At 36.2% G+C, this 23,620-nt stretch overlaps 1 protein-coding gene across 5 annotated transcripts in view; it reads left to right on the forward strand.

Moving 5' to 3' along the window:
• LOC136031795 (rho GTPase-activating protein 7-like) overlaps positions 1-23,620 on the forward strand; it is a 259,438-nt gene that overhangs the window by 141,017 nt on the left and 94,801 nt on the right. For all 5 annotated transcript variants that reach the window (XM_065711587.1, XM_065711584.1, XM_065711588.1 and 2 more), the window contains one exon: positions 6,567-7,331. In XM_065711587.1, coding sequence (XP_065567659.1) covers positions 6,567-7,331 — 765 coding nt within the window. The remainder of the gene's footprint in view (positions 1-6,566; positions 7,332-23,620) is intronic.

Consider the following 23,620-nt stretch of genomic DNA (forward strand, 5'->3'; position numbering starts at 1 on the left):
ATTGATGTTTGGATAGAGGGTAAGTCTGAAAGTTTTCAACTGGAATTAGATTTGGGAAGAAGGAAACTTATGTTGTGTATAGGCCATCGAGTGCTGGGAGGAATTTGAGCGTGGGTTTGGTCAACTTGCACCTGTGACGTCTCGGACAGATCTGTATTTTTTTGGCATGGTTGATTAACTTTGATCTTCTTTCATTGAATGGAGTGAATCTTGATTATTTTAATTTGATGGTTGTTCATGATCTTTTCCCCCCTGTGAATATTATAACACGTGTTACGAGTCATTCAGTCATTCTCATAGATAATATTTTTGTTGGTTCTAAGTATGTGGACCGTAGTTATGCTTATGTGTTTCTCCACCCTTGTTCAGACCATTTCCCGGTTGTAGCACCGGTACCTTGCGACTGAATAAAAAGAAATGAATTAAAAAAGATTAAGTCGTCGTTAAAAAAAAGAGAATTTACTGAGGTTTGGTGAAGAGTTAAGCAGCCTTAATTTTAGTGAAATTTTAGATATGAAAGATAATGATCCTCGTGCATTTATATACGATAAGACTTGCCCAGTGAAATGTTTGAAACCACATTAGAATGAACCCAGGAAGCCCTGGATAACTACGGAAATTCTTGAAGCCTCAGATTTAAGAATTCAATTGTATGTGGATTATTTAAATAGTGACTTGGCCAAAAACAGTAAGAATTAAAAATAATACGCAATTAGGTGAACTCAATGAGAAGAAAAAGCTAAAAAAATACTTTGTGAATCAATTGAGTTTAAATAAGCATAATACTAAAGGAACTAGGAAGGTTATTATTCCTTCCCGATGTATCGGGAAGGAAGAAAGAAGCTCCACCCAATTCGCTACTGATTCAAGGAGAAACTGTTAATGATGAAACGATTAGTACCAACAGATTTGCTGAGTTTTTATGGCACTTGGTATTAACCAAGTGACATATAGCAATCGCCAATTCTGTCGGTCTGTCGGTCCTGGTTTTGCTACTTTAGGCACTTCCAGGTAAGCTAGGACGATGAACTTTGGCAGGCGTATCAGGGACGGGACCAGCTTAAATTAGAAATAGTCGTTTTCCCAATTTGACCATCTGGGGGGGGGAGTGGGGGGCCGGTTAATTCGGAAAAAATAGAAAAATTGAAGTATTTTTAACTTACGAACTGTTGATCAGATCTTAATGAAATTTTATGTTTGGAAGGATATCGTGTCTTAGAACTATTATTTTAAATCCCGACCGGGTCTGGTGACATTGGGGGGGGATATGGGAGGGGGAAACCTAAAACTTGGAAAAAACTTAGAGTGGAGGGATCGGGATGAAACTTGGTGGGAATATTAAGCACAAGTCCTAGATACATGATTGACATAACCGGAACGGATCCGCTCTCTTTGGGGTAGTTGGGGGAGGGGTTATTTCTGAAAAATTAGAAAAAATGAGGTATTTTTTAACTTACGAACGGGTGATCGGATCTCGATGAAATTTGATATTTAGAAGGATATCGTGTCTCAAAGCTCTTATTTTAAATCCTGACCGGATCTGGTGACACTGGGGGAAGTTTGGGGTGGGGAACCTAAAATCATGGAAAACGCTTAGATTGGAGGGATCGGGATGAAACTTGTTGGGAAAAATAAGAGCAGAAGTCTTTCATACGTGATTTACATAATTGAAACGGATCCGCTCTATTGGGGGGGGGGGCTAGTTCTGAAAAATAAGAAAAAAATGACGTATTTTTAACTTACGAAGGAGTGATCGGATCTTCATGAAACTTCATATTTAGAAGGACCTCGTAACTCAGATCTCTTATTTTAAATCTCAACCGGATCAAGCGTAATTGGGGGGAGGGGCAGTTGGGGGGGACCGGAAATCTTAGAAAATACTTAAAGCGATGAGATCAGGATGAAACTGGATGGGAAGAATAGAAACCTGTCTAAGATACGTGACTGACATAACCGGACCGGATCTGCTCTCTTTGGTGGAATTGGGGGGGGGGAGGTAATTTTGAAAATTGAGGTATTTGTAACTTACGAAAGGGTGACCAGATCTTAATGAAATTTGATATTTAGAAGGATCTTGTGCTTTAAAGTTCTAATTTTAAATTCCTACCAGATCCTGTGACATTGGGGGGAGTTGGAGGGGTAAACCGGAATTCTTGGAAAAGTGAAAATTGGGGTATTTTTATCTTACGAATAGATGATCGGATTTTAATGAAATTTGATTTTTAGAAGTAATTCATGTCTCAAAGCTCTTATTTCAAATCCCAACCAGATCTTTTGACATTGGGGGGAGTTGGAGGGGGAAATCTTGGAAAAACGCTTGGAGTGGATGAATCCGGATGAAGCTTGGTGGATAGAATAAACAAATGTCCTTGATACGTGATTGACAGAATCGTACTGGATTCGCTCTCTTTGGGGAAATTTGGGGTTCAGTGATTTGGCGAGTTTGGTGCTTCTGGACGTGCTAGGACGATTAAAATTGGTAGGCGTGTCAGGGAGCTGCACAATTTGACTTGATGAAGTCGTTTTCCCAGATTCGACCATCTGGGGCTAAAGGGAGAGGAAAAATTGGAAAAAATTAGGTATTTATAACTTACAAGTGGGTGATCGGATCTTAATGAATTTTGATATTTAGAAGGACATCGTGACTCAGAGCTCTTATTTTAAATCCTGACCGGCATTAAGCCTCTTATTTTCCTTTTTAAATCAATCCATTGATTCATAGAATTTTGTTAGAGCTCATACCATATGATCTCTTGGCTCTTAGCTCTTCTCGCCTCGTCACAAGTGCCATATGAGCTCTTTGCTCTTGTTTCTTCAAGTATTGGGTAAAATGTACAGGCGGAAGGGCTGATGAATTCTGATGATGATTTTTTGGACTCTTTATTTGTGGATGATAGAGGAACTGGAAGTGAAATTGAATTTGGGCCGTGTACTGAAAACGAAATTCTGAAGGTTGGGAAAAGAATCAAATCTAATTCAGCAGCGATAGAAGGCATTAATCTTAGGACTTTCAAATCAGTGATGTGTTATTTACTACCATGCCTCGTTCACATAATCAATCTTTTCCTCCGAACCGGCGAATTTCCTGATGCACTTAAAAGTGCAAATGAGACTCTCCTTTTAAAGGTGGTTCTAAGCTAGAAGTTGAATTTTATAGACCCATATCAATCCTACCCCTATTTTCAAAATTATTTGAAAAATTGTCCATAAAAGGCTCTATAATTCGCTTCTGATTCAAGGAGAAACTGTTAATGATGAAACGATTATTACCAACAGATTTGCTGAGTTTTTTTTCAAGTATTGGGCAAAATGTACAGGCGGAAGGGCTGATGAATTCTGATGATGACTTTTTGGACTATAAATTTGTGGATGATAGAGGAACTGGAAGTGAAATTGAATTTGAGCCGTGTACTGAAAACGAAATTCTGAAGGTTGGGAAAAGAATCAAATCTAATTCAGCAGTGATAGAAGGCATTAATCTTAGGACTTTCAAATCAGTGATGTGTTATTTACTACCATGCCTCGTCCACATAATCAATCTTTTCCTCCGAACCGGCGAATTTCCTGATGTACTTAAAAGAGCAAATGGGACTCCCCTTTTAAAGGTGGTTCTAAGCTAGATGTTGAATATTATAGACCCATATCAATCCTACCCCTATTTTCAAAATTATTTGAAAAATTGTGCATAAAAGGCTCTATGATTACCTTACGAAAAAGGGGATGTTAAGTGAAACCCAGTTCGGCTTTAGGAACTCTACGTCAGACGCAGTGTAATCCCTCTGTGATACTGTGAATAAATACTTTGAACGTGGTGACATTCCTTCGATTATTTTTATTGATTTTAGAAAAGCGTTTGATACAGTGGATTTTAAAATTTTACACAAACGTCTACAATCCCTTGGAGTTCGTGGTACTATCTGAAGAGGTTAGAAAGTTTTTTGAGTGGCAGATCTCTTCATGTTGCATTAAATGATGTGTTCTTCTCTCCTTTTCAAGTGAAGCGTAATGTACCCCAGGGGCCTGTCTTGGGACCAATTCTGTACCTTGTTCGTGTTGACTCAGTGCGTTCCTACTTACCTGAGTGTTTTATTACCACTTATACTGGTTTAACTGTGTCTAGTCGATCCATTGATGATTTGTTGTTAAAAGTAAATAGATTTTAAAGTCTTTTTTTGTGTTTATAAGTTTGAGCCTTTCGTCAGTGAATGTTAAAAACCTAGTTTTATGATATTGAGAAGAGTTGGTAGGCAGCCAAGTGTTGATGGAGAGATATTTTTCGATGGTAGGGCTTTGTCACAGGTGCATGAAGTGCCTTATTTGGGTTTTCAACTTGATTGTAATTTGTGTTGAAGGCCCTATAGTGATCTTGTTGCAGCTAAAGTTGCTAGAGGTATGGGAATTCTCCGTCGATTAAAGTATGTTTTACCATTATCTTTTCTTCTATTACTGTACCATACTATTGTTACGCCTTATATCTGTTGTGGTTGTGTTCTTTGGACTAGTGATTTTTATGCGAATGCGAATTTTAAAAGAGTGTAGATGCTTCAAATAAAACTGTACGCCTTCCTGGTAATTATGTAGAAAATGTGAACGATACCGTGTCGTGTTTTAAGAATTTAAATTAAAAAAAAAATAGTTACGATCCAATTTTTTGGTCACTTAGAAAGGGCATTAGAACTCTTAATTTCCATTCCAATGAGCCCTCTCGCGACATTCTAGGACCACTGGGTCGATATGATCACCCCTAAAAAAAAAATAAATAAACTCGCATCCATGATCTTTCTTCTGGTAAAAAAAAAAAGAAAAAATACAAAATACAAAATTCCACATTTTTGCAGATAGGATTTTAAAACCTCTACAGTAAGGTTCTCTGATACGTTGAATCTGATGGTGTAATTTTGATTAAGATTCTATAACTTTTAGGGGATGGTTTCCCTTTTTTCGAAAATAAGGCAAATTTCCTCAGTCTCATAACTTTGGATGGGTAGGACTAAACTTGATGAAACTTAATTATTTGAAATCAACATAAAAATCCGATTCTCGTGATGTATCTATATCAAAATTCCGCTGTTTAGAGTTTCGGCTACTATTGAGCCGGGTTGTTCCTTACTTACAGTTGGTTATTGATTACAACAGCTTTGTATCAGCCAGATCCGCGATTATCAAGCTGCTGTTTTTGCTTATCGATGTTTTTGGAATTATCTATGTCTTACATTTTTCACCGACTTTTTCCGCATAAATCGTTCGTGCCACAGGTATGCGATTAGGGAGGCGGATAATTTTGCTGTCGAGTACCGAGACACCACTCGTGTAGGTTTTGGAATTAGGTATTTAGCTCCGGCTGTTTGGAATGATATCCCAGCTGGTATTCGGGAGACTGAGCACATTGGGTTATGTTTAAGAGACATTTATTGGGAGAGTATTGTTAATTTTGGTATTATTTGTTAGTTGAGTGTTATTTTTTGGGGGAGTGTTCTTCTTTTTTTTTTAGTTTTTTTTTTGTAAGTGATTTTGTTATTGGTTGAGAATTAGAAGATTACAGCCGTCCATCATCAGGCTTTTCGAGCCTTCCCCGAGCGGTTGTGTGTATACATAATTTATTTTGGAATTATTAGTAAATAAAATGAATCTGTCTAAATTATTATAATGAAAATCTGTCTAAATCTGTCTTTGTCTAACAGAATGGTTGATGAAAAGTAAATTTTTGCGAAAATTATGAGATTTAGAAAATATATAAACACTGCATTCTGAAAACTTTAGCATTGGAATTACCTCTGTGTGTACATGTCTGTTAGGTCATATGAAGAGCATGAATGAATTTTTATTTCCTCCAAATTCAAATATTTTACAAAATTTTCGCTCCCCAAAAGACCTTTAGGCTACCACGTGAAAAACTCTTATAGATACATTATAAATCCACAATATTTGGTCTTAAAAAATGGAAAATCATAAGGGCAACTATGAAAAAATAAATCAAAACTGGGACACACAGAAAAAAGACTATCAAATTTCAAAAGGTGCCCACAATTTTACTCATATGACCCCCTTCTGAAAAAAAAAAAAACAGTAGCAATTAGGTAATGTTTACTGTAAGGGTGCGTTGACACCTCAAGAAACAAATGTAGGTTGTTTTTTCCTTTTTCAAACGTCCATCATTCTAAAAATGAAAAAAAAATTGATGTAACAGTTACTATCTAGCGCCTTTCTAAACGCCTTTAACTCGGCAAAACACTTGTAATTAAATTATACACTTAGTCTTTTAAAAAAAGGAAATGATAAGGGAAACTATTTAAAAGTAAATCAAAACTAGAGACCTTGGCAAAATATCGATCAAATTTCCAAAGGCGTCCACAGTTTGACCACCCCCTTCTCCTAAAAAAGAAAAGAAGAAGAGCAGCAATTAGGTAATGCCTACTGTAACGGTGCGATGACGTCTCAATTAACGAATGTTGATTGTCTCTTTCTTTTCAAACGTTCATCACTCTAAAAACGAAAAAAGTTGATGCACCGATTAGTATCTACGCTTTTAGTTTGATGGACTTAACTAAAACCTGCCATTTTTTCAGGACCCACAAGACGTTGCAGCCTTCATACAACGAGTAGAGAAAAGCATTCGCCGATCCAATGCTCACCTCAATTTAGCTGATAATATAGTGCTGCTTCAGGAATTGGTAAACTCCCTTAATGATGTCGATAATGGCTGTAATCAAGACTGTGATCTGTCAGACAATGACCATAGTGAGGAGAATTTGAAATCCGTCATGACCCAAACAACTCCTCTTAGCCTATCCAGAGAATCAAGTGAAGACGATAATGGAAGTAATAATTCACTGCAAAGGAGTGTTGATAGTAATCCAAGTGCAGTTGAAAGTGGCATCGGCACAAACTCACCACCATGCCTCCTCGGTAATAAAAATGTAGTTAGTGATAGCAGTGATGACAATAGTGATGATGTTCAATGGAAAAGTGTGAGAAGGAGGCATTCGGGAAAGAGAATGTCAGGGAGAAGGAGAGAAGCTTGGCACAAAGTTGAGGAGCCTATTGTGACGCATAAGCCTCCTCCGCATAAAGTGGCACCAATTATTCTGCAGAGTTTCAGCCCGTCACCTGCCTCTTCAAGCTGCCCAATAGATTCTGGAGGATCAGGTGGAAGTGCCTGTAATACGTTGGATAGTGTTAAAGATGATGATGATAAGTTTGGTGAAAAAATTATGTCAGCATCTGCACCAGCGCTAAAGTCTACACTTATGGTTCCACCTCTGGCCGCATATGTAGACAAGGGCTCGATATCAGCCGCAACAACCCCGTCGGATGGGAATAAAACGTTCAAGGTAGGCTAACGTCATTGCTTTTTCTTATTTTTTGTATTATATAAACATTTGTTTTTAAAAGTAATTCTAAATTTCGTCCTCTTCCAATATACTAAATTTTACATATGCTTACGATTAGTAAACCGTTATTAAATTATGTTTTATTTGACGGTAGAAGCGTAAAATTGGGGCTATGGAGAAAGAAACATGTTCAGAAAACAGTTCTTGCTTTATAATATGCAGAAATATTGTAGTTAACATATTTTGAAGGCAATTTCACTTCACTTTTTTCCCAGCCCTCCCTAATGTGCATAAATATAGCCAAAATTTCACATTTCCAATACATTTTGCCATGCGCCACCCTTGTTTCAATCCGTGTACCCATAAATTGAATCAACGTCAACAAAATCAAGAAACGGGAAAACACATAGGAAATATATAGTTTGGGTTGTGCTTTTGAAAAGTAGGGGGGAGGGTAATGTATGGTGGAAGCATCTTCAAAGTGTTGTACTATAGTTTTTCTACATATTATGAAGTAAGAATTTTTTTAACATGTTTCCTTCTCAATAGCCCCAGCTCTGGGCTTAAGCTTTAGAACATATGTTTGTAGTTCTTACTTGTAAAAGTTATTCTGGAATTAAAATTTATACTATACTAATATCTATTTTATACCATATGCCAATATTAACACTGGAAACAATAGCGTATATACCATATTGGAAATGTAGTAGTATTCTTGCCAAATGCAATATGATACTTAATTTGATTCTAGTTTTGAAATTTTCTTGGAAATATTCCACGTTTCCTTTTTTTACGTTTAATTAAAAAGGTACAAATCTAGTTGGATGATGTAACTATGTTATCAACACCAAAAACCATGTCCAACTTTTTTTTTAAGGATTGTTTGATACACATACAACTACAAAGTAACCAAATCATTTTTTCCGAATTTTTAAAAATGTGTCACAGTCAGAAGGTTTGTTATAAGACATTAAATAGTTCAAAAGTTCTACGGATATCTCCTTTTTCGAATTATCAATATTCACAAGGTCTGTAAATTAGAAAGACGAAGACTGTTGAGCTTTATCTCTACAATTTTTGGCGTTGATCCTGGAATAACCTTTTTTAACATTACAATCCTCTGGAATAAGATTCAGCGATCCCCTTAAATTTTTAGCCCTCTCCCCTCTAAAAAAATAGCGTTTTCTCAACTAATGCAGAGTCCTCTAATATGTGATAATCCACCCCCAGTGGGGGGGGGGGCATTAATCTTCTTCCTCTGGGAAAACTCTCTGATTCTCTCAAAAAATTACTCCCCTTTCTTCGTGAAAAAAAAAAATTGAATGGTAAAAAGTCTTCTCCCCTTTACGGTTTTATCCCCCTACGAAAAATAACAGACACAGCCCTGGAAAATATCTTTGGATCTGCTTCGTATTTTACCTCTTGGAAAAAGTAAACTTCCTCAAACATGGGAAGAATTTCCTGAATCCCCTCAAAATATAACCCCCTTGGAAAAATACTCCTAGAGAATATCTTCAAATTCTCTTAAAATTTTACTCTGAAAAAAATTCAGTAAATTCTCTTAAGTTTTTAACCCCACTTCCCAGAAAAATGGCCTACAAGGAAAACTATTTTCTCTCTGAAATTCTCTCTCTGAGAGAATTTTCTCACAAAATTCTCTCTCTGAAGAAAATCTCTGATCCACGTAAAAAATATATTATGATCCCGTATGAACAATAACATTTTCCTATGGTGTAACTTCATCTGATTCCCTCCAAGTTTTATCCCCTAAGAAAATAACACACACTCCCCCATGGAAAACATCCTCGGATCCGCTTATTATTTTACCTCCCGGGAAAAATTCCTGGGAAAAATCGCTAACAAACTTCCCCCCTATGAAAAATACCACGGGAGAAATGTTCAGATTCTCTTAAAATTTTGCTCACTGAGAAAGAAAATCTTGTGATCACCTTAAAATTTTATCCTTTCCGTAAGGGTGACCACTTCTAGCAGCTGGTTCGCTGATTTCAAGAGTTTCTAAGGATAGGTTTGCTCATATGAGGTAGTTACATTCAAAAAGGCTTAAACTAGTAGAAGAGCCAAAAAAAAGGGCAGGAGCTATTACTCTTTGTGAGGACAGAACAATAATATATTCTATATTCCCATAATATATTATATATTCCCATAATATATTGGGAATAATATATTCCCAGTGCAATTTTAAAGTTTATCTACTCCCCTCCCCCCCCCCGAGAAAACCTTATGAAAGTTTTAAATCGGTCTTCAGTCCTGAGACAAAACAGGACTGTAACGTTGCTCTTTTCTTTCACTTTCACAAGAAAAAAAGGAGGGGGGGGGGTAAAATAGTGAAACCTTTTTAAAAATGGTATAAGTATTTTAGAATTTTTTAAATTGTCTTCAAATTCTATAGTTTTTTCTTCTGCGGAGAGCCATTGCTAAACAAGTACCAAAAATAATTTGAGTAAGAAGTGCCCGGAAACCTTACGTACATGAGGATTCTGGGGGGTAAATGCCACGACCCCCCCCCCTTGTGTACATCCCATGTGCATCATGACACGCTTTAAATTACCGCAGTCAAGTTGTACTGATTGCACCTATGATAAATCACTTATTTTGAAAAAGGAATCACTGGTTCTCAAAAGAAATTCCTGGTTCTTAAAAGGATCCCTGATTCTGAAAAGGAATCACTGGCTCCACTATCCCAATTGTTTTGGGAATGAAGTAAAGGCTCTCCAAAATCTCCCCGAAAACTAACATTTGTAAATACACAAATGCTAACACGAAATACTCATTGTTAATTTTCTTTAACATTAATTTTCGGAGATATTTTGGAGAACACAGTTTTGTTTGTGGTAAATTTAGGGAATAGCCAAAATTCTGATATAGTCAAAAAACTAAGAGTTAAATGCTCCCAGTTACAGCCTTATCTGATACCAATAAATTGAAAAAGGATTCTTGAATGTCGACCTGAATCAAAGAGCACTCCATTCATAAGATTACAATCTGTTATCAAAAGCAAATATTTTTCCGAAACTAGACAGATATGCCTTCCATTGAAGTTTATTGAGTCCTGTTATTTATTGACTTCTTCCTTATCATGTTTTAATCGACTGTATTTCACTGTTCTTTTGTATGCAACATGTTAGCACTTTCACATTAACAACATGATAAAACTACTATTTCCGCGTCAGCCAGGCTGATGTATACATTTCAAGCCCAAATTGGACATCGTTTCTAATAGAAACCACATTAAACCCGAAGAATGATTTCTGAGCCACACATGGCCATATCCAGGGGGGTAGGGGGTTTGACCCCCCTCCCCCCGAAATGTTTGTCAAACTCGTAAAAACGTAACAAAAATGAAAATGAACAAATTTTTGATGTACTTTTTTAAGTTTTTTTTTGCAACCCCTCCGTTCCCCCGAAAAAATCCTGGATATGGCCCTGAAGCCGTACCATAGTCAGGCCTGTTGACACAAAAGCTAAGATTCGTCAGTGCAATGTGTTTTTCCTTGATTTTAATGACACACTTGTGCCACAGACGTGATAAATTTAAATGGTGAGAAATTTGCATGAAAATCGTGTATCAACACTGATTTATTTCTAACTATTATCCATCGACGATCGACCTTACAAGATAGATCACCTCAGATCGACCTTACAGATCGACTTTACAGATAGACCTGTAAAGATCGACCTTACAGATAGAAAAACTGCTATTCTAAGTTTCCGTCCTTTATTATTAAATAAATGCCAAAAATATTAACTGTGACTGGTCAATCACAATTTTACGCCTGAAAGCTGAACATCGTTCAACTCGTTATATTATGAACAGATAAATAATTGGCACTAACGTCGTGCATGATTTTGATTTTATCGACAAGTAAGATTATTATGTGACTCGGGTATGACTCTTTGGCTTGCATGGGGTTTGCGCTGTGCGTGCTCGCACCAATGCAAACGTTGTCCACAGGGTGCAAAGTTGTCATTTGTGCCCCTGGTTTCATTAATAAAATTTTGTTTAAATTTCGCGCCTTTGTTTTCACCCTTCTTGAGAGTTCTTTTAATCTATGTTTAAAAGATTGAGTTTACTTCAAAATTAAACACCATATTATTATCTTCCCTCAATATTCGTAAACTGAGTTCTCTGACAATTCTCTCACTATGCTCCTGGATATTGTTGAAAATTTCCAATCTCTGAAGTCCTTCTAACCTAAGATACCGGTAAAAGAACCTATATAATAGGAAAAAGGTTTTGGCGAACTTCATAATTTGTTTTTTATATAAATTTAGGCATATAATCACACTGCCTTTAATATTAATAAAAATGGGAATAGATATAATAAAAAGAGTAAAAATCCTTCACTTTCTCTAAACCTTTCAAAAAATCGGTTCATATTCTAAAATATATGTTGCATGTCTAAAGGTTTATCAAAGGTGGATATGTTCTTCGCTGTCCATGATAAAACTTCCTCCTCCCTTATCCCACCCTGAAAGTACAGGCTCTTGGGTGCTAGTTCATTAGTGCACTCGGGCACTTGAAGCAAGGGACTAACTTGGTATGACCAGTAAAATTACAATAATTTACTATTTTAGTTACTATGTTTCCAAAGTGCAAGCTGTGAATACTGAATCCGGGGATACTGAGATATATATTATTTTCTTATCTAAAAGAATGATAACTTTCTTCTTAGTTTATTAATGCTAGTGAAAAGGATAGTGTATCTCAGGTTCATTTCCAGACCTTTGGCTCCCTTCCGAAATACATCACTGGCTCATAAATTGGTTGTAAGATTGCAGGTAAAAAAAAAAATTGTCCTAAAAACTAAACGATATATCTGAGACTCGTATACTGGTCTTAAAGATGCAGTTAAAAAATAACTTATTTGAGACCGTTAAATAAAGTCAACTGGAGATGCTTTCGTTCCCATTCTTTCGGTAACCCCCGCCCCGGGATAGAAAGTCTTTCAATATAAATTCCCTCCCCCTTCCCCAGAATAAAAATCCTGGATAGGACCCTGGTTTCCATGTTGTAATATACGATTAGACTCCTTACGATGCGGTGTATCTGATGTTCTCTCTGTCCTGTTTTTATTGGACGTGCATAGAAAAGAAAATAAGCGTATGCATGTAGAAAATGGATAGGGAAAATTTCCTCTTCTTGAGGTCAGTCCAAGGACCCTAAGAGGTAAAACGGAACCTTTTTTTGCCCTTTGAATGCACATTTTCAGTTTGTAATTCTGCCATTTTCTCGAAAAATGCCCCAATGCACTTCATAGACTCCTCTTCAAAAGTTTCAACTACACTGAAGGGCTCCTTGTTTCTTACTGAATAGCAATTCGGATTTTCCCTATAATATGTTTCATAAATTTGTATTTTGTTTTCTAATTTACACTTCTTCACTATTCATGCAACGGACCATAAGGCTTACCACTATTTGTAACGATAGATAAATAAACCATAAAATGAATGCCATAAAATTTAAAGTATTGAAATCTCTATCAATTAAATGATTTTCTTACTTGGGAGAGACATTGGTGATTTGGGGTTTTTCCAGTGGGACAGAGACCAAACAAAAAAAAGTGCGTTTTTCTTAGAAGCATGGCCTTCACCTAAATAATATTAGTATTACCGTGTACCGTGAAAAGTAAGCTGAAAACGGTTCAAGAAATCCTAAGTGCCACATTACAGTTTACAGTTGGATAAAATTGAAAAAAAAGTAAAATGAGGGTATGTTCGATTTTCTAACAGATAAGTTATTTCTTCTGTTTCAAAATGTAGTTAATCTGAAATGCATTTACGGTAGTTGTGTTATAACCTACCGGTCTAGAAGTTTAAACGTAAGGTTATTTCATTATCTCTCATCAGCATCATCACTTAAAAGGACCAGAGACCATACTTAAATCGGGCCAGAGAGGTTATGTGCTATTGCGCAAATAGTTTATTATAGCTATTTAGTTGTTTTATAGTGTTTGGTAAAGTGTAGTATAAAGTGCATTTATGAGTAATTGCAGCTGAAATTATATTTCAGAAAGCTTTCGGCTTAAGGGGTTCCAGGAGTCAAAATATTTCTTTGTTCGATGTGTAAGGTCTCAGCTACCACAAGCAATCTGGATTCATATTTAAGATAGTGGCAGTTCTCATGCCTTCTCTTGCGTCTGGGACAAAATCTTGATTAGCCCTCCCTCTCCTTCTTCCATAAGATTTTCAGGCAAAATTGTAACAAAATTTTCATTTATTAACAAAATTACTTCAATTTATTAATTAATTCTTAATAGTTTTTGATTAATTGAAATTTGTTATTTAAATTATGTCCGTCTTCTTTATTTCCTATCTCACGTGTTACCAAGATAAGTAGAAGTTTTTTTTTCTCGGAAATACACTTTTCCTCTTTTTGACCACTAGAAATAGTAGGTAAAATGATCTTTCAAATTTTGAATTTTTTGTGCCCAGAAAAACAGAAAGGGCCAGAAGAAAAAGTAAAAAAAAAAAAAAAAAAAAAAAAAAAAAAAAAAAAAAAAAAAAATTCAGCTCCTATAATATTATATTGCTATCGCAGCTTAAAGCCTTTTGAGCTATCGCACCTGTACTAAGCTTGGGGTTACGTATATCCCTAAAAGGCATCGATGCAGGCCAGGAGAAATTAATGTAAGATTGGGTGAAGACTTTGAAGTACTGTTAGAGCTAGATTCGTTGGAACCAGTTAAGAGGTATAGTCAGAGGTGCGGTCGCGAGGCACAAACTTAAGCACACCTGCGAAAGGAAGTGTGGGATCCGCTAAGTATTTACGATCCAATGCAAGAAATCAAACTGCTGGATTCTTCTTGTTGAAGAAGAGGCGGATCCTTACTCTGTTTAGTGCTGCTGTTTTTAATTTATGACATGTTTCATTTTTACTTCTCGTTATCTTTCATCATTTTAGTAGTTTAGTACAACATTTCAGGTTTTGTTATCGTTATATAACTATAGTAGATCCACTACATTTTTGATAAGTAGCCTAATAAAAAAAAAAAAAAAAAAAAAAAAAAAAAATCGAACACTGCTTGAAGAAAAACAAGAACGTTAAAACAATAATATCCGCCGAGCAACATCCTTCGTCTGTATGTTTCTTGTAATTTTGTTTTTCATTAACGGAACAAAGGTATTTAAAATGACCACTTAAAATAGTTTTATAATAAGCAGTGGGAGGAAAATAACGAAGTCACGCCACTGACCCCTGTCCCAAACTGAAGAATTGGGTACACCGGGACTCGAACCCGCGTCCTCTCAGACAAAGGATCTCGAATCCAGCGCACCAATCCAAAAAATTCTATTACGATGGAATATTAGGTTCTATTCTATCTTATTAGGTTCACAATAAATTTTTAAGTTTCAGACGTTTTTCAAAATGCTTTATATCCCTTTCCCACGCCTATAGAAATACTGTGGACATTGATGTTTTGACGTTAATATTCTTTCAGTCGTTTTATTGAAGGCCTAAAACAATCATTGAAATACTGATGATCAGTAACAGTCAGAAGACGAGAAATGTACTACTCAGCTTTTCTGTTCTCTTGTTAAATTTATCTATTTATTATTATTATTATTACGTGTTCCCTGAAACCCTTAAAAAAAATTTCATAATTTTTTCCGCCGTGTCTTGAAGGCCCGAAACAGAAAGAATCAGTCAGTCAGAAGCCTAGAAAGACATTTAGTTTTTTCGTTCCCCTATTGAATTTATGGTATGTAACATAGTTCCTTTCGACTTACCGTGGCCTCCTTGTGGAAAGCTCTTCCACTTTAATAACCCTTGAAATTGAAAGGTCAATATTCTTTTGTTTTTATATGCTCCATCGAGGCCGTATCCACTTATACGGGTTATGGGGTTTGAACCCCCCGAATCGCTCGTCCAACCAATAAAAATGAATATAAACAAATTTGTGATGCGTTTAAAAAAGATTCCCCCCCCAAAAAACATACTTTTTACACCCCCCCCCCCAAACGAAGAATAATAAGATAGACCGGTACTTCTTTGTTCGCTAGTACACACTCAAGATTTGAAGTTAGGTTAATCATAATGAAATATACAAAATATGATGAAAATATAATAGTTTAGTAACAAAATTATGGAAACTATAGCACAGAATTATGGAAGGGGGCCCGCACAGAACCCATTAGATTGAATACCTAGCCTGACCCATCAAAATACCATCTTTATATATTAAATATTTAATAAAAATATACCTACAACGTAGATTTCAACTTAGCCTAAGCTAATTGTCTGGTATACAGACATAAAAACTGGTTATTGTCTGATCTTCACATGCAAATTCTCGAGTGTTTACTAGCTAACAAGGAAGTACCAAAAATGCTTTCCCCCTCCCCCGAAAAAATTCTGGATTTTGCCCTGGACCCCATTATAGCTCTTGCTATTGAAAGGTCTTTATTTTTTCATATGCATAGATTTTCTCCGGAAAAGCATAATCCAGGGTGGAAAAGTAGGCAATCCCAAATTTGGCCAAAGAAAGGCCCCGCAATTAGGGGGTCCTGAAATTACAGAACTTGATTGTCTCATAATTACTACGTAACCTGCTTGCATAGCATCTTATTCCAAAAAAAGTAATTGTGTGTTTTGTACACATTACCTACCCTTAATTAATCTGATTTTAATAAAGGCCTCAATAAAGTAAAAAACAACTTCCGATGAATATGTATTCTTTCTCATCTTAACTTTTAATGATTTCAGTTCTAATTTATGTAAGCTCCGGGGACCATCTCCTCTATAACCATCAATTTAAAAAAAAAGCTGCTTCTCCTCTTTCCTGGGTTTCCAGTAATACACTTTGTTACTTATTATATTTTGGGTGTGTCAAAATAAAATAGAAAAGTAAATAGAAGATAATGCATCATTAAGTGGTCTACTTAGCTGTTTTTATTCGATTGCAAAGATATGGACGTACCGGTGATCAATGTGAATATTATTGGCCTTAACGAGGCAGATATTCCGATAAAGCACCATAAAAATCCCAAAAACTCATGTTTTCACGTTAAGTGCGACTATTAGCGTACATGTACATGCAGTTGTATATGTATAGTTGTGCTGTTAATGCTCCAAAATATCCTTCTTATGTACTTATTCGAATTTCGACAATGATATCGATGTCGGCTTTACTCACTTTTTTTTGCGTTTGTTGGGGTTATAGGGGCATCACTGCTCTAAAATGTGTGTTTTTTGCTGATTCAATAAAAAACAAGTTTTTTCAACTGAAAGTAATGAGCGACATTAAAAGTTAAAGCGAATAGATATTATTCTGTATATGAAAGGGGCTTTCCCCTCCTCAACGCCCCACTCGTTGCACTAAAGTTTGACTCTTTGTCACAACTATACCTTTTAAAACAATAAAAAACTTTAGTGTAAGGAGCGGGGTGTTGAGGATGGGACAATTTGTTTCATATACAGAATAATTTCTGTTCGCTTTAAGTTTTAATGTTGCTCCTTACTTTGAGTTAAAAAACTTGTTTTTTTAATTAATTTCTAAACGTTTTTGAATTAATGCAGGTTTTAAATATGGTTCATTGTACATGAATAATTAAAACCAAATTTGCATATTAATTTTACTTTTTTTTAACTAATAATAATCTTATATTAACCTAAGTTTGATTTTTTTTTTCTGGCTATTTAAGAATGACTCTTGAATCACAAAGGCTAGTTATTAGATTTTTCGACTATGTAGAACAAAATGACTATCTCAAAATTTTGATCCGGTGACTTTGAGAAAAAATGAGCGTGGGAGGGGGCCTAGTAATTTTGTTGTCACTTAAAAAGGTCACTAAAACTTTTGATTTCTGTTTGAATGAGCCCTTTCGTGACATTCTAGTACCACTGAAAAAAAAAAAAAAAAAAACAAACAAACACGCACCCGTGATCCCTCTTTTGGCAAAAAATACAAAATTCCACATTTATCAACATAGGAGCTTGAAACATCTACAGCAGGGTTCTCTGACACGCTGGATCTAATGGTGGGATTTTTATTAAGATTCTATGGCTTTCAGGGGGGTGTTTTCCCCTTTTTTGTAAATAAGGCAAATTCTCAGGCTCGTAACTTTTGATGTGTAGGATTAAACTTGATGAAACCTATATATTTTACATCATCATAAAAATCTGGTTCTTTTGATGTATCTATTGGTATCAAAATTCCATTTTTAGAGTTTCGGTTGCTATTGAGCCAGGTCGTTCCCTACTTACAGTTTGTTACCACGAACTGTTTGATACAGTTCCTGACGTTAATAATGATGTTAACTTAAGACCAATCTGAGTAGGCATAAGCACAATTTAATAATCGTATTGTATTGTGAACAGAGTATATGGCACAAATTACCATGGCCACCTTATGATAATCTCCTCCTCTATTATAGCCCTTACTATTGAAAGGTCCATAGTTCTTAGTATTGTCATTATTAACTTATTATTATTATTTTAGTGTTTGGTTCCGCACTACTAACTTTGTCTTTTATCATTGAAAATTAATGAAAATTTGCTATAAACTATACTAAAACTTAGGAATGATCCCTTTATGAAGGTTCCCTCCAATCAGAGGTGTCGCCCGTCATTTCTTTGTTGGGGGGGGCAATGGATTTTACCGACTGGTTGGTGGTTTTACTGACTACTTTTGTTAATATCGCTACTTTGTTAGTAGCACACCCTCGCAAGCGACGCTTTTGGTGTGCTACCGATTTATTTTGTCCCTGTTATTTCTTTTGGATAATGAATTTAATACTACTACTACTGCTACTACTACTACTACTAAAATTAATTTTTTTTAACTGACCTACACTAATCTTCTTTCACTTATTTTTGTCACATTGGGACTAGGTAGACCTGCACCCCACTGCTCTGAAACCTTCTTATTTTGCTCATATAAATTCTAACCTGGACATTAATATTGAGTTAAGACCATTCTCAGTAGGCATAAGCATGGTTTTAATAGTTGAATGAGTAAAGTGCATAATTTGACCCGGGAAAGCCAGATCCATTTTTCAGCTAATCCTAGTAACTGTGTTTGAATATTTAATACTATTGCAAAATGCAATGGTCATAAGCTTGACAAATTGTCCCCCCCCTCCCCTAGTAGGGGCAAACACAGTCTTAGGGTATATACAATACTTACCTGATCCATGTAATTGCCTTGTCTTTTCTACTTAGCAGTTGGTTTATAACGCGCTATAATGAAAATTAAGCAAAAAGCCGCAAAAGCAAAATCTGTAAAATTTGTATATATATGGCTCAGTTGAAGGGGGATGGGGCTGGGACGCAATTCTTGCGATGCAAACGACTAAATTTGACAACAGTATTGAATGGAGAATCCTGAGATTATTCTTTGGATATTTTGTTATTTCTTAGACTACTTTGCATTTCCGTTTACAAATAAACAAAATGAAAATATAGAAAAAATAGGTGTAATACTATAAATAATGCAGTGGAAAATATAAAAAAATCTTTTTTCCCGCTAATCATAGGCAGCACAATGGCGTTGCCTAAGTAAAAAGCGATATGGGCATACCGAAGGAGTTGTTGTAGAAACTTCGAAAAGGACTCATACGATTGGAAATTGAAAGGGCTAGTGCCCTTTTTAATAGTCGAAAATGATTGGAGGGCAACTAACCCCCATCCGACGCCCCCCATTTCCCCAGACACATTCAGTCAAAATTTTGAGATAACCATTTTGTTCAACGTAATTGAAAGGTCCGGAAATCATATCTTTGAGGATGACAACCCTCCCCCACACAGAGCCTTCAGGGCAAGGGATGTAAGTTATGCCCAAGGGGCATATAAGGTATATATGGAAAGAGTGATCGTATAAATTTCGGAGGGGGCTCACTGGATTGGTAATCAGAAATTCTCGTACCCTTTTTAAGATTCAAAGCGATCAAGGGGCTAATACCTCCCACCTCGTATTTTCCCAAAATGCATCTGATAGAAATTTTGAAATGGCCATTTGTTGTCGAAGAAACTTCGACAACATCTCATTCGATTGGAAATTGAAAGAGTCAGTTCCCTCTTTAATAGACAAAAGTGATTGGAGGGCAACTAACCCTCCTCCCACGTCCACCACTTCCCCAAACACGTGCAATAAAAATTTTGAGATAGCCATTTTTTTCAACGTAATTGAAAGGTCTGGAAATTATACCTTTGAGGATGACAATCCCCCACAGCCCTCGGGACAAGGATTGTGAGTTATGTCCTGGGGACATTGAATGTATATATAGAAAGGGTGGTCGAAGGGGGCTCATTGGAATCGTAATCAGAAGCTCTAGTGACATTTTTAAGATTCAGAGTGATCGGAGGGTTGATACCCCCCCCCCCACACATACACACTTCGTATTTTCTCGAAATGCAGCTGATCCAAATTTTGAGATGGCCATAGCTGTCATAGAAACTTCGAAAAGGGCTCATTCGATTGAAAATTGAAAAGGCTTGTGCCCTTTTTATTATTCAAAAGTGATTCGAGGGCAACAAGCCCCTCCCCCCGCTTATCAATTCTCAAAAACGTGTAATAAAAATTTTTAGACTGGCATTTTGTACAGTGTAGCTGAAAGGTCTGGAAATTATGCCTTTGACAACCCCCATACATTCTCAAGACCAGAATATGATTTTCACTTTACTGAAAAAAATGGCTGTGGATTTTCAGTTTAATATACATATACTGATTTCCTTAAAGTTTAGATAGTTTTTAACTTATTAAAGTAAAAAAAAGTTAAAACACTTTAAACTCGTTTCGTTTTTTTCAAACACGCAATAAATAACTGAGTCAAACTAAAAAACGAGCAAAATAGGGCTGAAAACCCCTATGCCTTCTCAAGACCAGAACATAATTTGCACTTTACTGAAAACAAAATGTTTTCACTTTGTTTTTACCTTTTAAAAATGTTTTTACTAGACGTATGATGGGGGAAGTCCTTCCCCTTGCACTCCAATTACAGCTTGAGTATCTGGTGCCCTTTTTAAGAGTAACAAGAGATCGGCGGGCAAATAGCACATCTCTCAAGCCCATTCATTTCCTAAACGCAACCAGTCAACATTTTGAGACAGCCATTTTTTTCAGCATATTACCACGGTCCGGCAACTATGTCCTTAGGGATATAAGGCTTGTCAACCCCCCACAACCATGCAATTGGCCCATTATGCTTTAAAACTAAATATTGCATTAAAACAAATCAAAAGGCATCGTATTTATTGTTGCCAATAAGACAACTCACCAATATATCGAGAACGACTGGGCGTATTAAGTTGAAACTTTTGGGGATACTACTATTACTACTTCTGCCCTTACAACTTAAACAAATAAAAAGATTATAAGTGAATCTAGGTTGTCAAAGAGCATAGATAGAATCTTTTGGGAATGATATTAAGTTTTGTTTTTATGGCACTTGGTATCAACCAAGTGACATATAGCGATCGCAAATTCTGTCGTTCTGTCTGTCGGTCTGTCAGTCCCGGTTTTGCTACTTTAGGCATTTCCAGGTAAGCTAGGACGATGAAATTTGGCAAGTGTATCAGGAACCAGACCAGATTAAATTAGAAATTGTCATTTTCCTGATTTGACCATCTGGGGGGGGAGTGTGGGGACGGTTAAATCGAAAAAAATAGAAAAAATTAGGTATTTTTAACTTACGAACGGATGATCGGATCTTAATGAAATTTGATATTTAGAAGGATATCGTGTCTCAGAGCTGTTATTGTAAATCTCAACCGGATCTGGTGACATTTGGGGGAGTTGGAGGGGGGGACGTAAAATCTTGGAAAACGTTAAGAGTGGAGGGATAGGGATGAAACTCGGTGGAAAAAATTAGCAGAAGTCCTAGATATGTGATTAACATAACCGGAGCAGATCTTCTCTATTTGGGGGATTTGGGGGGAGGGTTAATTCTGAAAAATTAGAAAAAAGAGGTATTTTTAACTTACGAAGGAGTCGTTGGATCTTAATGAAATTTCATATTTAGAAGGACCTCGTAACTCAGATCTCTTGTTTTAAATCCCAGCCAGATCCAGAGTCATTAGGGGGAGGGGAGAGTTGGGGGGAAATAAAATCTATGAAAACGCTTAGAGTGGAGGGATCGGGACGAAACTTGGTGGGAAAAATAAGCAGAAGTCCTAGATACGTGATTGACATAACCGGAACGGATCCGCTCTATTTGGGGGAGTTGGGGGGAGGGTTTATTCTGAAAAATTAGAAAGAATGAGGTATTTTTAACTTACGAAGGAGTGATCGGATCTTAATGAAATTTCATATTTAGAAGGACCTCATAACTCAGATCTCTTATTTTAAATCCCGACCAGATCCAGCGTCATTGGGGGGGGGGGTAGAAATCTTGGAAAACCCCTAAAGCTGAGAGAATAGGATGAAACTTTTGGGAAGAATAAAAACATGTCCAAGATACGTGACTGACATAACCGGACTGGATCCGCTCTCTTTGGTGGAGTTGGGGGGGGGGGGGTAATTCGGAAAAATTAGAAAAATTGAGGTATTTGTAACTTATGAAGCGGTAACCGGATCTTAATTAAATTTGATATTTAGAAGGAACTCATGTCTCAGAGCTCTTATTTCAAATTCTGACCAAATCTGTTGAGACTGGGGGGGGGAGCTGGAGGGGGAAGCCAAAAATCTTGGAAAACGCTTAGAGTAGAGAAATCGGGATGAAACTTGGTGGGTAGAATAAGCAAATGTCGTAGATACGTGATTGACGTAACCGTACTGGATCCACTCTCTTTGGTGGAGTTAGGGGGTGGGTTCAGTGCTTTGGCGAGTTTGGTGCTTCTGGACGTGCTAGGACGATGAAAATTGGTAGATGTGTCCGGGAGCTGCACAAATTGACTTAATAAAGTCGTTTTCCCCGATCAGACGATGTGGGGGCTGAAGGAAGAGGAGAAATTAGAAAAAATGATGTATTTATAACTTACGATTGGCTGATCGGATCTTAATGAATTTTGATATTTAGAAGGACCTCGTGACTCAGAGCTCTTATTTTAAATCCCGACCAGCATTAAGCCTCCGATTTTCCTTTTAAATCAATCTATTGATTCTTAGAATTTTACTAGAGCTCAAACCATATGAGGTCTTGGCTCTTGGCTCGTCCGGCCTCGTCACAAATGCCATATGAGCTCTTAGCTCTTGTTAAGGTCAACTTCAGAAGCTATAAAATTAAATTAAAAATACTGTTTGCGTTTGGATTAAAAGTTGTTGAAAAAGTTTCTCCAACATTAACTTTGAACCCATACTATAGATTCTTATAAAAGAAAACTGAAAAGATATACAATATTATTTTTCTATGAAAAAGACTATGTCAATAAAAATCTAGAAGAAATTAATTTTAAAAACTTTTTCCGCAAGCCAAAATTTTCAAAGAAAAGTAAAGAGCTCATTAAACCGAGAATGAGCAAAAATAAAGTCAAATAATCTTCCAAGCTTAAAACTACCACAAATCACTATCAATAAATAAATGAAACTCAAAACGAGCAGAAACTACAATAAATAGCCGAGTCAAACTCAAATCGAGCGAAAATTAACATGAGTAGGGCTTATAACCCCTATGCCTTCTCAAGACCATATCACAATTTGCGCTTTACTGAAAACAACATACGTTCTGAATGTTTTCACCTTTCTTACTGTCATAAATAAAAAATTGTCATAACCTTAAGGAAGAAATATTAGGATATGTCAGCTAAACTGACAATCCACGGTCTTTTTTTTTTTTTTTTTTTTTTTTTTTTTTTTTTTTTTTTTTTTTTTTTTTTTCTTAGTAAAACGCAAGTTGGGTTTTGGTCTTGAGAAGGCATAGGGGTTACCAGCCCTACTCATGTTAATTTCTGCTCGTTGTGAGTTTGACTCGGCTATTTATCGTAATTTCTTTTCGTTTTGAATTTTATTTATTCATAGGGATTTGCGGTAGTTTTAAGCTTGGAAGATTATTTGACTTTATTTTTGCTCATTCTTACCTTAATCGAGCTCTTTACTTTTCTTTGAAAAACTTGTCTTGTGGAAAGTTTTTTAAATTAGTAATAATAAATGTCTGAATGTTTCGGTTTTCCTAAATTACGCTTATGATTTGAGCATCCTAGATGAGTTTTTAGAGTGTTTGAGAGTTCCAAGTTGAAGAATAGATTTGAAATTTAATGTTAAGAAGGCTAAGTCGCTATGACTGTTAATAAGTGAAGGTGAAGTGGGATGTTTGGTAATGAGAAGATATCCATCAAGTTGACAGCTTCACTTACCTATTTAGTATTAATAATAAAGAAGGTGGGTGCAGTGAAG

This window comes from Artemia franciscana, chromosome 10 (assembly GCF_032884065.1).
Source record: "Artemia franciscana chromosome 10, ASM3288406v1, whole genome shotgun sequence".
Taxonomy (NCBI): Eukaryota; Metazoa; Arthropoda; class Branchiopoda; order Anostraca; family Artemiidae; genus Artemia; species Artemia franciscana.